Source organism: Telopea speciosissima, chromosome 10 (assembly GCF_018873765.1).
Source record: "Telopea speciosissima isolate NSW1024214 ecotype Mountain lineage chromosome 10, Tspe_v1, whole genome shotgun sequence".
Classification (NCBI taxonomy): Eukaryota; Viridiplantae; Streptophyta; class Magnoliopsida; order Proteales; family Proteaceae; genus Telopea; species Telopea speciosissima.
Genome location: NC_057925.1, coordinates 63134882 through 63149920, shown reverse-complemented (window position 1 = coordinate 63149920; position 15039 = coordinate 63134882). Strand labels below are relative to the sequence as shown.

Sequence of the window (15039 nt, the reverse complement as noted above, 5' to 3'; positions counted from 1 at the left end):
ATTAATGATTAAGGACAAACTTGGAAGGGACACAAATTAAAGGGCAAGTGGTAAATAATGAGAGAGTGAGGGGAAATATGGAAAGTGGGGGTAAGGAAGCTAATGGAATTGAATGGGAAAGGAGTATCTTCTTCAACCTTAAACCAAAACCAGGAGGTGGAAGACCAGGGGCTTTTCGGATGACAGAGCTCCCTCTACAAGACACCAATCAAAGTGAGGTATCCAGCGAAGGATGCAAGTCCTAGCAGCTCCATGGATCCACAACTAACAGAGATTTTAACCTCTGAACATATCTCTGGCAGTACCTGTAGTTTCAGGTCTGAAACTTGCCTGCAAATTCAAGATAAAAGAGGGCTTTCGGATTTGGGTCTCTGGGGATTGAATCGCATATGGATGGGTGATCTAAACCCCAAATACCAAGGTGAAATAAAGAAAATCCAATCAGATCGATACCCAACTATGGGGCTGCAAGTATCGTTAGTTACAGAAATGAGAAATAAAATAGAATACTGGTAGAGGAAAGAGAAAGGGAACAGTAACAGCAGTGTAGGTGGAATAAGAGAAGAAGAATGGAAAAAGGGAAGAAAAGAGGAGGTAAAGGGAGAGAGCACGCACACACAGCTCTTGGCAACAGCCAACGAAACTCATTCTTCATTCAAAATCTCAAATCCGTCTTTCACTGGTTACAACCTTTGTATTTAAAGAAGATACTAAAAGACTCCTAATCCTTAACCAAAACTAAAATAAAACTTGACTCTAACTTTGACTATAAAACCGAAATAAAATCCTAAATCAAACTCACCACTACTTAGCTAATTAAAACTAAAACTCAGGATTACAAGATAAATCCAAATAATAAAAATCTACATAAATTAATTAACTTGTCTGCCAGACCCCTAGTGGCAGGAGCTGTGCACTAGGTACGCCCTTTTTAAATAAATTAATTAATTAAAATATCCTATTGGATCCAAAACCAATTGGACATGGTTCATCTCCATATGGGCTCCCCAACGGATTTGGGTCGGTCCATGGAAGTGCTCCTGCATCAACTCCTCCGGTGTTGAGAAAAACTCGATCTTGAGCTTTATAAAATGAGAGAATCAGCACCACTCAATCAGCATCAATAATCACCATTTTTGATAGGGTGACGATCCAGCGTACCTCTCAATCAACCGTCACAATCTCCTGATGGTCATTAGTAAAAAATATCCCTGCAATTGGAACCCAATCATGGGGTTTCACAACTAAAATCGGGCTGTCGGTAAACTCCTCAGCTTCAACCTTGATCGGACCATTCACTTCAGCTTGAGAGTCACTTTTGATGCCCAACTTTTTTGCCACGTGTGATCCGTCCTCTAAAATCTTCTACCATGCTCGTTTCCTTATCACAGTAGCGGTTGGTATTATTGGCAAGGTCTCGAAATCCCAATAAAAAATTTCGACCGATCGGAGATCCAACAACCCATCCTCAAATTGCTTCGTAAACCTCTCCAGAAGAGCAAGAAAAACATGGTCGATATCATTGTAAATGAGAATTTCTTCTTTGATACCAATTCATGTGAATCTAAGGTTCGAAAACCCTATTTGGGTCGCTTATGGGCCCACCTAAATGTGCAATAGTCAAATATTAAGGAATGATGACAATTCGGTAATTAAACTAAAGCTTCCAAAGAAGGGTGGCACTTTTATAAATAAGCAGAATCTTAAAGGCGTATTTTGGTAGATAAAGAGAAGGATAAATGTTAGCAGACCTGAATTAGAGAATAATGCTTCGATGATCAAAGACTGATCCCAAGCTTTGTATTTATAATCAATAACATAGTTGTCATGGCGTCGCCATATCGACGCCATGGCGTCATATCGCTGGAGAAGTGGGCATATCGACTATCGATATGGAGGATGTAAGAATATCGACATATGGCCTCCACGTTGTCGCCATGGCGCTGCCATGAACGCCATACCACGACATATGGCCATATCGGGCGACATGGTTGTTTCAAATTATAAAACTTAATTTTTTAACAATAAATTATTGTAACCATTTTTTATTTTAATGTTTTTTCCTAAACATAAAAAAAATTAAAAAAACATCAAACAGAAAACACTAATACACTATTGACTAATACACAATCACATATTCACATCAGTAATTTTTTTTTAAATTTAGATGGGTTGTTTATTAGCTTTATTCACTCAATATAAATTACGATCTTGTAATTGTTTTTTTGTTTTGTTACTTTTGTAGTCACTTTCATATGAATCATATCTCAACTCTCATGATTTTTCAACTTTATTATCAGCAAGACTATTGGTATCAATTATTTGATAATCCATGATTTCATATACACTAATGGATATTACACTTTCATGAATTAAACCATAGTAGATTAGTAGTACACTTTCATGTTAATTTTTGATGTTATAGGGTATATATTATAGCATACTAAATGACATTAAAAATAGAGAAAATAAAAAATAAAACATGGTCAATATGATCGACATGTCGATATATCGACATAACACCCCTCCACCGACTTGGATCGCCGTGACGACGTGACAACTATGATCAATAATCACAAGTATATGGACAGAATTGTCCCTAACACATAACCGACTCTATAATAGAGTTAATACAAAGCATAAAATAAAGATAATGACCAGAATACCCCCCATGGTATTTTGTCCCATACATTCTAACACTCCCCCTCAAGTGGATGCATATATGTCACACATGCCCAACTTGACTAGAATAGGATGAAACAGTTTGCCACTCAACCCCTTAGTGAACACGTCGACTAACTAATCAGCAAACTTCACAAAGGGAACACAGATGAGTCTGGCTTCAAGCTTCTCCTTGATGAAATGTTTGTCAACCTCCACATGCTTAGTACGATCGTGCTGGATAGGGTTGTGAGCAATGCTAATAGCAGCCTTATTATCACAATATAGCATCATAGGAAACTGGACAGCAACCCCAATATCCTGCAACAATCCTCTAAGCCATAATAAATTAATAATTCACAGATTCTGTGAGCCATGGCACGGAACTCTGCTTCAGCACTAGACCTTGCCACAACATTCTGCTTCTTGCTACGCCACGTGACAAGATTTCCACCCACAAAAGAGCAATATCCAGAGATGGATTTTCTATCGGTAGAGCCAGCCCAATCAGCATCAGTGTAAGCTTCAACCTTTAGAAGACCATTGGGAGATAAAAGTATTCCTTTTCCTGGAGCAGACTTCAAGTATCGTAGAATGCGAAGAACTGCCTCCATATGAAAGGAATAAGGATCATGCATAAACTGGCTTACCAAGCTCACGGCAATGGCTATGTCAGGCCGTACATGAGAGAGGTAGATTAGTTTGCCAACCAATCGCCGATAGCGACCTTTGTCAACTGCTTCACCTTCTTTCTCCTTGAGTCTTGTAGTAGCTTCCATGGGAGTGTCTGCAGGATGACACCCTAACAATCCAGTCTCAAACTAGATCTATTGTCTTTGAGAAAGAAAGATGCCCTTTGAAGATCGAGCAACTTCTATCCCCAAAAAATATTTTGGAGTTCCCAGATCCTTTATCTCAAATTCACGGCCCAGAAAATGCTTCAGTTTGTTGATCTCATCACCATCATTTCCGGTCACCACAATATCATCCACATAGACAATGAGAATGGTTACCTTATCACCAACTCGTTTGATGAACAAGGTATAATTAGCATTGCTTTGTTTGTACCCCCACCGAAACCATAGCCTTGTGAAACCTGCCAAACTAAGCCCTAGGTGATTGCTTCACCCCATAGAGAGCACACTTTAATTTACAGACCTTGCCCCTGATCTTGTCATCAGAAAAGCCTGGTGGAATGTCCATATATGCCTCTTCCTCTAGTTCTCCATGGAGGAAAGCATTTTTCACATCCAGCTCTTGAAGACCCCATTCAAGGTTTATAGCACAAGATAAAAATACCCTTACAGTATTGAGTTTCGCCATTGGTGCGAAAGTCTCCTGATAGTCAATCCCATATGTCTGAGTGAAGCCCTTTACAACCAGACGGGTCGTACATGAATCCACTATCCCATCTGCTTTTTATTTAACCACAAACACCCATTTACATCCCACTAGTTTTTTCCCTGGAGGAAGAGCAACAAGATCCCATGTATTATTTTTCTATAAAGATCTCATTTCTTCCAACATTGCTGCCTTCCACTTTCCATCTATAGAAGCTTCCTGCCAATTTTTAGGAATGGAAACAGAAGAAAGAGAGGACACAAATGCAGGAAAGGATGGAGAAAGAGAATTACAATAAACAAAACGAGATATGGGATGCTGAGTACAAGTCCTAGTACCTTTGCGATGAGCAATAGGTAGGTAGGAAGGAGAAATCTTACAAGGAGAAGTATGATCTGGATTCAAAGTTGGCAACTGGATAGGTTCTGGTGCTACAGTGGATTGAAGCTGCCCTTTTTTGGAACATCCTCTTTGATAGGTTAAAATGTTGGAGTTGTCAATCCTTTTCTGAAATTCACAAATGGTTCTCCAGACTGGGATCAGCTCCCCCTGAATGGGAACTTCACCATCACTATTTTCCATGATCTCCCCCTGTATAGGATCCTCTTTGGCAAGAGGAGTAGGGGTAGCAGCCAAAGGAGTAGGGGCAGCAGTCAAAGGAGAAGGGGCAGCAGCCAAAGGAGAAGGAATCTCAAGGGAAAACTCAAGGGAAGGAGACACATCTTCACTAGAACTCTCCCCCTGAAGAGGTGGTGAGGAATAATAGGAAAGACATTCATGAAAAATGGCATCCATACTAACCAGGGTGCGACGAGAAAGGGGATGGTAACACTTATAACCTTTCTGGGTCGGAGAATAACCCAAAAAAATACACCGTAACCCACGTGGTTCAAGTTTGCCAGGGGACTTGGTATCCCTGGCCTAACACATACAGCCAAACACTATGGGTGAAACCACAAAGGAAGAATTCCCAAGTAAAACTTCAGTCGGACTACGGGAATCAAGGACCCTAGTAGGTAACCGATTAATGAGATAGGCTGTAGTGAGAACATCTCCCCAATATTGGGAAGGAATATGTCGAGCAAACATCAATGCTATGGCCACTTCTAATAAGTAGCGGTTCTTCCTCTCACCCACACCATTTTGGGCTGAGGTATCAACACAACTGGTCTGGTGAATAATACCATGGTCATTGAGGTACTTTTGGAAGAAAGATTCCTGATACTTTGTTCCATTATCATTTCTCAAAAGTTTGAGAGTAGCCAGGAATTGAGTTTGGACCATCTTATGAAAATGCTGAAAACATGAAAAAACCAGATTCTTTGTGAGCATAAGGTACACCCATGGTCTCTGATACCATGTTAGCAGACCTGAATTAGAGAATAATGCTTGGATGATCAAAGACTGATCCCAAGCTTTGTATGACAGAATTGTCCCTAACACATAACCGACTCTATAATAGAGTCAATACAAAGCATAACATATAGATAATGACCAGAACTTCCCCCCCCCCCAACGGTATGCTGTCCCATACATTCTAAGAATAAGAGAGGAATTAAAATTAATGATTAAGAACAAACGAGGAAGGGAAATAAATTAAAGGGCAAGTGGTAAATAATGAGAGAGTGATGGGCAATATGGAAAGTGAGGGTAAGGAAAATAATGAAATAGAATGGGGAAAGGGGTATCATCTTCAACCTTAAACCCAAACCGGGAGGTGGAAGACCAGGGGCTCTTTCGGATGAGAGAACTCCCTCTACAGGACACCGATCGAGGTGAGGTATCAAGCGAAGTATTCTACTCCACAACTCTATTGAATGCAAGTCCTAGCAGCTCCATGGATCCACAACTAACAAAGACTTAAATATCTGAATATATCTCTGGCGGTACCCATAGTTTCAAGTCTGAAACTTGGCTGCAAACTCAAGATAAAAGAGGGCTTTCAGATCTGGATCTTGGGGGATTGAATCGCATATGGATGGGTGATCTAAACCCCAAATACCAAAGTGAAAATAAAGAAAATCCAATGAGATCGATACCCAACTATGGGGCTCCGAGTATTGTTAGTTACACAACTGAAAAATAAAATAGAATACTGGTAGAGGAAAGAAAAAGGGAACAGTAACAGCAGTGTAGGTGGAATAAAGAAAGAAGAATCGAAGAAGGGGAGAAAAGAGGAGAGGTAAAGGGAGAGAGCACAGTCACAGGCTGACAACTATGTTAAAAGGTTCCTAAACTGTTCTAGAAAACTATGAAATTGCCACTGCTTCTTCATTTTTAGACTTTAATCATTTTGGTGAGCTCATAGGGATAAAAAATTAGGGTTTTTCCGAACCTAGGTTGCATTAATGCTACTGTAAGAGAATTTCATATCAGTTGGGATTCAATTCGCAGGTTCTAAGACCTTCTAGACAGCTGCAATCTGCATCCTGCCTTGCATATTCTGATGAGTCTTTCTCTAAACCAAAGTGTACTGGTACATAAACTTCAGGTGGTTCATGTGTTGCATATCACTCAGAGGGAACTTTCTAGGGGTCTTAACAATGCTATGAATGTGTTACAAGAAAATAAATCAGACCATCGCAGTGTTGGAAACTTTTGCAATCTACTGGCAATCTTCTTCATCAATTCGGCAGTGTAGAGCTGAAAGATATCAGAGGAGAGTGCAATAAGAAACAGACTTTTCGCCTTCCTTTGGTGTTAAATAGTGACGTTTTGATTAGAAATCTTCGAGAGTGTTCTCGTAAAGTACCACAGTTGGTTGTACATACCACAATATGCAATCATGGTACAAGGTTTCGATGAGATTTCGCAAAACCAACCAAAATATTTCAGTTCCACAGGCTGTCAAAACTAAACAGCCAGCAATAATGAAGAATTGCAATGTTTCGACCGAAATTTCACAGTTTCAGCGAAATTTTGACCATGTTTCGGATTTCGGGTGAAATCCTTTCTGTAAAATGCATGGTTTTGATCGAGATTTCACATTTTTTATGAAATTTCAACCATGTTTCGAGTTTTAGTACTGTTTCGCTAGTTTCAACTCCAAAGAGGTAAACTTCCTAGAAAACATAAGTTTTTGTGGTCAAAAATCATTCCCATATCTTTGTAATTTATCACGAGTAACATTTGATAATTATGAAATGGTTTCTAATTTTATGTTTATTCATTCCTAAAACATATTTTAGTTGTTTTAATTGAATTATGTGTGTTCTAGTACTACCTTTTGTGTATACAATATCATACAGCGTACCGCATACACTACCAACCTAGGTCCAAAGCCAAAGTACCATTTTGTATGTGTTTTTTTTTACAATCTAAGGGTTCCACTATGTTTAAAGGGCCTAAAACCTTTGTTTCGCGAAATATTTTGGGTTCGAGTCTGGTCAAAACCAGGCTCGAAACCGAAACCTTGAACCTCGTTTCCAATCAGTACAGGCAACCTATCTTCTCGTGTACTTTGTTCAGGGCATAGTTATCAAGGCGTCACCATGGCGTTGGCGTCCAGGCTCCTTGGTCGCCTTGGATGCCTTGGGAGCCATGGCGGTGTCGCCTTGAATTTTGCCCCTCTAAAACGCCATGGTCGCTTTCCCGCCTTGATAACTATGGTTCAGGGTCCCACTACCTTTCCCACACACCCCACCCCCCAAAAAGGATATTAATAACAAAAAAATAACAAATGGAAAGATTAATAATTGGGAGCTATGGATCTTTCCCCAAAGACAAGGCCTTTATAACAACCCACAAAAAGATGAAAAGAAAAAAGAAGATAATGCAAGGTCAATGGAAGTAATACACAGAAAACATCATGCCTCACATGTTGAACAAGTTAAGTGGAAGACTTAAAGGGTCTCACCTCTCTGCCAACAAAAACAAGCACCACATCCATAGATTGCTGAGGGTTCTCCACTGAGCACTAAAAGAATATATTTAAACAGTATGAGGAACTGAAGCGTAATATCAAAAAAAAAACTGCCCAAGCAAAATGAAGTCTCAAATGAAAAATTGTGAAACTAACACAGCAAATTTCAACCGAAAGGAAAACAGAGTACCAGCAAGTTTAACCACCCCCCTTGAAACAGAACAGACTTGGCTAAATCCTTTGATGATATTGTTTGATAATTGACAACTTCTTTCATCTCATTGTATAAGAACCTGCACCCAATCATGGTTACTACTTCCTAATATAGGTTAAATTACACATTGAAGTAAAGCAAGTGATTATCAATATAACCCTCAATAGGATCTGGATGTAAGTATTAACTAAGATAAAGATAAGTGAGAATTAAATTGAGATACAGTGAGTCATCAAAAAAATTCTTTGAAAAAGTATAAAGATGTTCTGGTGGAAGTGGAGCGACCTTTGATTTAGTAAAGCAATCATTCCGTAGCACAAGGAAGAAATTAATTAATGAGCAAACTACTCATGCTGGATGGTGGAAGTATCAAAATAAAGAAATAAGTAAAGGCAGAAATGGAACAATGCATGTAAAATCCCAGATTTAAGAAACCCTGAGATGTAACATTTAGGTAAAACAATACTTTAAACCCCAGGGGTATAGAGGTAATTGTGCCCAGAAAATTTATTAGGGTTTATTATTTAGTCATTTTATGTCATTTAATACAAAGTATGTTTTATGAACCCGTTGGTTGAGAGTTGGTTTGCCTGTGGGAGGTACAAGGTTCAACTCCTCTCTGCACCAAATTAAATGAAGTGTTATTCTTTTTGATTTTTCACCAAAATTGAGGGGATTGAAAACTCTTTGCTTTTGAATTTCAAATTTCAAATTCAAAAAAAAAAAAAGGGAGAAAAGGAAAATTCGGCTAGCACATTAATATGGGCTGCCATATGTTAATTGAAAAATATTTTGGTAAGAATTTAAAAGAAAATGAGCACTACCACAATCTACCTTAATTACCCAATAAGAATTGGTAAGAATGTAACCTAGGATGGAAAGTGTATTTGAGCACAAAGGAAGTTACATGGGAGGCACAAGATACATTGAATGTAGTCATTCTTGGCTGAGCTAGCAAGAATGTAAACCTAGAAAGATCTTGAAATTGTCCCAAAAGCAGAAGGAAGGAGGGGGGGGGATTGAATGGAAGGAGGATTGACTGGAAAGAGCTAAAAATCATAGGAATAAGGGGGGGGGGGGGGGGCTCACATGATCTTGAGAGCCTTCCCAGCCCCCAAAACCGTGGAAGCAAGTAGAGGGAAAGAAAGAAAGAAAGGAAAGAGAAGAAGAGAGCTTGAATCTTTTGGGAGTTTTCTTCAAGGAGGGAGACCTGTAGCTAAAGGAGAATAGACCTTGGAGCACTTCTAGAGGAAGTCCTTGAAGTGTGGTGTGGCTGGCTATTGAACCACTTCAAGGGAAGGTTGACTTCATAAGGTTAGTACATCCACTGTACAGCCACCTGTTTTGTCTTGGACATGTCGAAATTAGCGAAACAGTGTTGATCCTGGGCTTCACCTCCTGTTTTGTCTCGGACATGTCGAAATTAGCAAAATTTTGATGAGTTTTTGAACTGTGTACAGCCACCTATGCTGTCCATTCCACTTTGTGAAACCCTAGTTGATACAAGAAGTAGAACTAGGGTTTCATACTGACGAAGATTGATGAACATACCTGAAGAAAATCTCTGGTTATGCCGGAATATTTCTAGTCATCGAATGAGCTAATCAAATCTGTTTCTAAGGGTTCCTATACCGCCGGAAGATTTCTAGTTTTCATCTATTGTTGATCAAAGAACTGATAAGAATCCTGGTTATTGTTTTTCTCTGAGTCGATGTTTAGATGGTACCTTTATTTCCGCGTCAACAAACCCTCCCCCTTGTTGCATAGATGTGTTCTCATGCATTGCCTCCATAATCGCTGGTAAGTACCCCTGTGGTGCACCTGTCTGCATCTCTTTCTACTTCTGGTTTAGACAAGAATGCTCCTGAGATACGAGTAGATGATTGAGAAGATTGCGACGACTTGGGCTCTTGCAAGGATGAGTCCAGAATCTAAAGCAATACCAAGTTAATTATAGGCCCTTTTTCTTCAAATGGGCTTCCCCTTTCTGTTGGGCCCACTACCTGTTTAGAATGTTCTAAGGCTCCTAAGCTGCCTCTTAAACCTAAACTACAACGGTTGCAGTTCCTGGGCCAAGCTATATGACCCATGAAACCTCAGCCCTGACCCCCTATCCAGGATTGTGGACTACACGCCTAGGCCAGAAACAACCAGGTCTGACCCACCCTCCTAGGTGGTTATTGAGGAGTTGGACTCAGGGAGGGAATTTCAGGTCAGCCTGATCAGTCTCAAATGGGAAGCATCTGAGGTACCAAGTCCATTACTCAGAAACTTCAAGTGCACAAACATCTCTGGTCTGCTCTTTACTTCATCTCCTACCCCAAGAATGCTCGATTGGCACCAACCAAGGCAATGAAAGAAAAAGCTCAACGATGACATTTTCGGTTCTTGATCAGGAAGCTCCCTCTACTGGTTCCTCCATTAACTCTGTGACAGGTTCTTTCAATGCTTCAAGGGTTTGGGTGGCTGCCCAAAACACCATGAGTATCATGTGTTGGAATTGCCAAGGGAGCGGTTGACCCCTAACAGTCCAATATATGGGCAGCCTTTGTGCCACCATTCGACCATGTTTGGTTTTCCTTATGGAAACTAAACAGTCATAAACTTATATGAGCACAATAAAACAAAGGTTGGGCTTTGCACATTCTTTTTTTATTGACACTCAAGGCTTATCAGGAGGACTATCTTTTGTTTTGGACTAATGATGTTTTAGTTTCTTTATTCTCAGCTTCTAAAAGAATTTTTTATTTGTCAGCATCTGACTCCTCACTTAGATTAAGTTTCGAATTTCATTCATCTATGGTGCGCTAGACCAGGGTCGCAGATAATCTTTCTGGAAAGAATTAGCTGAACTCGAAAGGACAATGGATGATCCATGACTTTGTCTTGGAGATTTCAATAAAGTGCTCTCAATTGAAGAAAAGTCTGAAGGTAGAGAAAATTCAGTGTTCTCTCAATTTAGTAACACTAAATCTGAATGTGGCTTGGTAGAGCTAAAATTCATGGGGCCTGCTTTTTCATGGTCTAATAAAAGAAAAGATGAGGAGTTAATCATGGCAAGCTTAGATAAAACCTTTGCCGATAGTGAGTTTGATGCAGATTTATCACCAAACTGGGCTTCTTTGCTTAGGAATAGGTTATATACGTGTTGGGCCTTTGATCCCATGGGTTTTCTATGTAATAGGCCATTTTTATGGGCCTAAAATATGGGTAGTCAGGTTGCATTCGGGATTAGTTGTTTTAGTTCCTTAGTTTTATTTTGGTGTATTTGGTTCATAAATTGAACTTACTTAGTTTTATTTTGATGTATTTGGTTCATAAATTGAACCGGTTCAATTTAAGTGATTTTAGTAGTTTTCTTTTAAGTATTTAGTGGTGCTGGGTTAGGACTCTGTTTGAGTCTATTGCAGTTTCCTAGTCAGTTTAAGTTACCTAATAGGTTAAAGTTTGGGTTAGGCCTTTCCTTTTTAGTGTAGAAGTCTAATTTTTAGTCTTTCATATAAGGTTGTAAGAGCGGAAGTATTGGACACGAATTTTGATTAATGAAAAGGTTTTTGCTGCTCTTCTTCTCCATTGAAGATTGTCTTGTGTTTGATCAAGGCTGATGGGATTGGTGTTTGATCCAATTGACACCTTGTAGTGTGAAACCCGGGTGGTTCTTTGAAGATCTCAATCAAGTTTTGATTTTTATTTAAGTTTTACAATCAAGCAAGCTGCTACCAAGGAAATTCTACAACTAAAGTTTGAGTCATCTCCAACCCCTACCATTCTTTTTCTAACCTTCCATACAACCAAACCCTAAATTCCCCCTTTTGTTTTCAATTTTCCCAAGGCTTAAGTTCTGTCCAGACCTAACCAGCCATCAAAACCCTTTCATATTTGGATCGAATTCTCCCCTCACCCATTGGGAAACTTGATCCAAGTCTCGTCGACTTTTGACCAATCTAAACACTAGATTCCATCTTCTTCCTCTTTCACAAAACCCAAAACCCTAACTCTAACCTTGCTGCCGATTCATTCCAACACACTTCCCTTCATGAAAACTTAACGTAACATTCACTGGAAGACTCCCCTACATCAACTTACCAAACCCTACAATCAAACCCTAGGATCCATTAAACCCTAACCCTAATTTGAACAAATACCTATTTTTGACCTACCCGAGTTACCAGTCATAACAGATCCTGGTTATTGGCTTCTAGTTGGTCTCCTACCAATCTAGAACTACATTAGAGTTTCTTCGAAATTATGGTGACATCTCAACTCACCGACTCTACCTCTTATTTTGTTGGTTGTTGTTTAGATTTATAAAAAGGGCATACCCAATGCACGAGTTTGAGGATCATAATGTACGCAGCCTTAACCCCATTTTATGGAGAGATTGTTTCCAGGGTTGTCTGAATTTATTCGACATGAAAGTTTTCTCTACTATTGTTGCTGATGATTAGTATGCTTGAGTTGATATTGCTACCAGAATGAAGTTTTCTGTGCTCACTGGCATCTACAATTACTATAGTTCAAGACTAGTTCTGCGGTTAATATATGTTCTTGTTGTTCCAAGCCAGAGCCTTTTTTATAAACACACACACACACATATATATACACATATAAAGCAAGAGATCTCTACTTGGTCGCATGGTCTCTACACAAGCGTGTGGGCCAATGGGTGAGCACGCCTGGGTATCTACCAAGGGGGTAGAGACATCATCTCACGGTGCCTTGAACGAGGGCGTAGGAAACACCACCAAGTAGATATCTTTTCCCATAAATATTTATGGGAGAGGGTTGGGCACGCTGCTAGCTTTCCAAGAGCCAGAGGCTGTGCCCAATGGAAAGGGTGGGATGGGGAGGGCAGGGGGTCATTTCCATAGGGATGGGAGAGAGACTCAGGCTGGGACAGCGCCAACGTGCCTATATATATATATATATATATATATATATATATATATATATATATATATATATATATATATACACACACACACACACTCGATAGAGGATGATAGCCACGATAAAGATAGTCTGAATCTATTGTAGTTCAGCATATCTTCCCTTCCTCTTCCATCATTTTCTTCTCTCCTCTCTTAACAATTGCGGGCACTGGTCTCAAGTCTTGGTTTCTTCACAACTTCAACCAGCTTAACGGAGTTATCACGTTGCAACCCTTTCAAAACAAAATCGCATTGTAGATGAGAGGGATTTTACATACATTTGCTTCAAGATCGAGAACACCCTGTCGATCTTCCAACCATTGTTGACCAACTCTGATAAAGTGGTTCGAAAAATCAAACCCCTCACAATAAGCAAAATTTAAATACAACCAGCTTAATACGTTCCTTCTATCCCCATCTCTGACTCCCACCCCATCCCCGCTTACCATCCACAGTCAAGAAGTTCCAATGGGCACAAAAAAAAGTATGTTCAACAGTGGTTTTTGTAGAGATTCTTCGGTGCCACCATACTACAAGCGTATTTCTCCGTTCAGCTGGTCAAGGTACTGAAACCCCTGCAATAACTGATGTTGAAGCTGATTTGCGTCTGAAACCGTGTGTAACCTTTTCTGCAAAAAATTCCCTACAAGCCCATTTATAAAGAGTCCTTTGGTTTGCTTGAGTTAGCTCATTATCTGTTCTACTTAGATCTTATTCCACTAGATTGGTACTGATTTAATTAGTTGTGGACTTAAAATCATAAAAACCTTTCATTTTTATCTATGTATTGTTCACCCATTTGTCGGTTCATCTATTTGTGTTGCGTTCTCTCTTTTTTTTTTATGAACTGCAAGTAAATATAGTTTAGCCCCTGTTTCTCTTTTTTCAATACTGTGGCTTTGATCTCATTATGTTTGCCTGAGTTATATTACTGCTTTTTTTTATTTATGGTTATTCTAAATTTTTTTTTGTCTTATTTCATCAGATTGAATATTATTATATCCATGCTTACCTACTAGGAGCGCCTAATTGGCGTATTTTTATTAAGGTTTAAAATCTCGTTTCGTTTTGGTGTTTCAGTCTGACCGAAATACCCGAATTTTGGTATTTTTCCCGCAAGGTTTTGGTTGGTCATTTCGGTGGGTTTTAGGCCAAATTAAGGCCTACAACTTCATGGAAACCCTATTTTAGGCTATATAAACACATGTAAATGTTCAAATTGCAAAAATAGTCATCCAAAGAGGTGTATTGGATTTGCACCCTTGATTGGCAGCATACGGTCGAATCCTAATGTATAACTTGGTTAATTACGCATACACATTGTTTAAGACTTTAAGTACTAGAGGACATAATAATTAATAAGCAATTTAAACAAGTAAATTCTCTGCCTAACATAAAGTAAATGACTCATAAGTCATAATATTAAGTACAAATTTTGGAATGACATCAATATACTCTCCTAATATAAGTCAACTAGTCAAGTGACTCAAGTGTCTACTACTACTAATTACTGCGCCGTCTAGGATCGATCCCACTCATAGTTTGATGGAGCCGATGTATATTGTCCTCTAACTGCAGGACATATGAATGCCACGCCATAGTCTGGGAGAAGAAACGGGTATAGTCCCCCACAGTTACCACGTAAATTGCATCATCAGATTTAAGCAATCTTGGATTTGTTTGAAAGCTGCTTGGATTTGCTGGAAAGCTTTCAAACAAATCCAAGATTGCTTAAATCTGATTTATATTGAAGGAGTTATGTTTCGGTCAAACTTTATTTGGTGTGCGAATGCTGTTTAAAATCGCTCTAAATGAAAATATTTTTTAGACATCAAAACAAATGAATATTTTACCGCACTTTTGATTTTTAATAATGTTTTACCATATTAAGATTCATGAAATTTTTAGATTTGAGAAAAAACCCAGCATTTAAAAGTTGAAAATTGCACCCACCACCGAAAAATCCAGTTTTTGTTCTTGAACTGGGGAGTTGACTTTTTATCCTTTTGAAATTTGATTTTTTCACTATT

At 39.1% G+C, this 15039-nt stretch overlaps 1 protein-coding gene across 1 annotated transcript in view; it reads right to left on the bottom strand.

The window, feature by feature from the left end:
* LOC122642112 overlaps positions 1 to 15039 on the bottom strand; it is a 102961-nt gene that overhangs the window by 49680 nt on the left and 38242 nt on the right. Inside the window, exons 3-4 of the mRNA XM_043835528.1 lie at positions 8055 to 8157; positions 7859 to 7918 (exon numbers count right to left, since the gene is read on the bottom strand). Coding sequence (XP_043691463.1) covers positions 7859 to 7918; positions 8055 to 8157 — 163 coding nt within the window. The remainder of the gene's footprint in view (positions 1 to 7858; positions 7919 to 8054; positions 8158 to 15039) is intronic.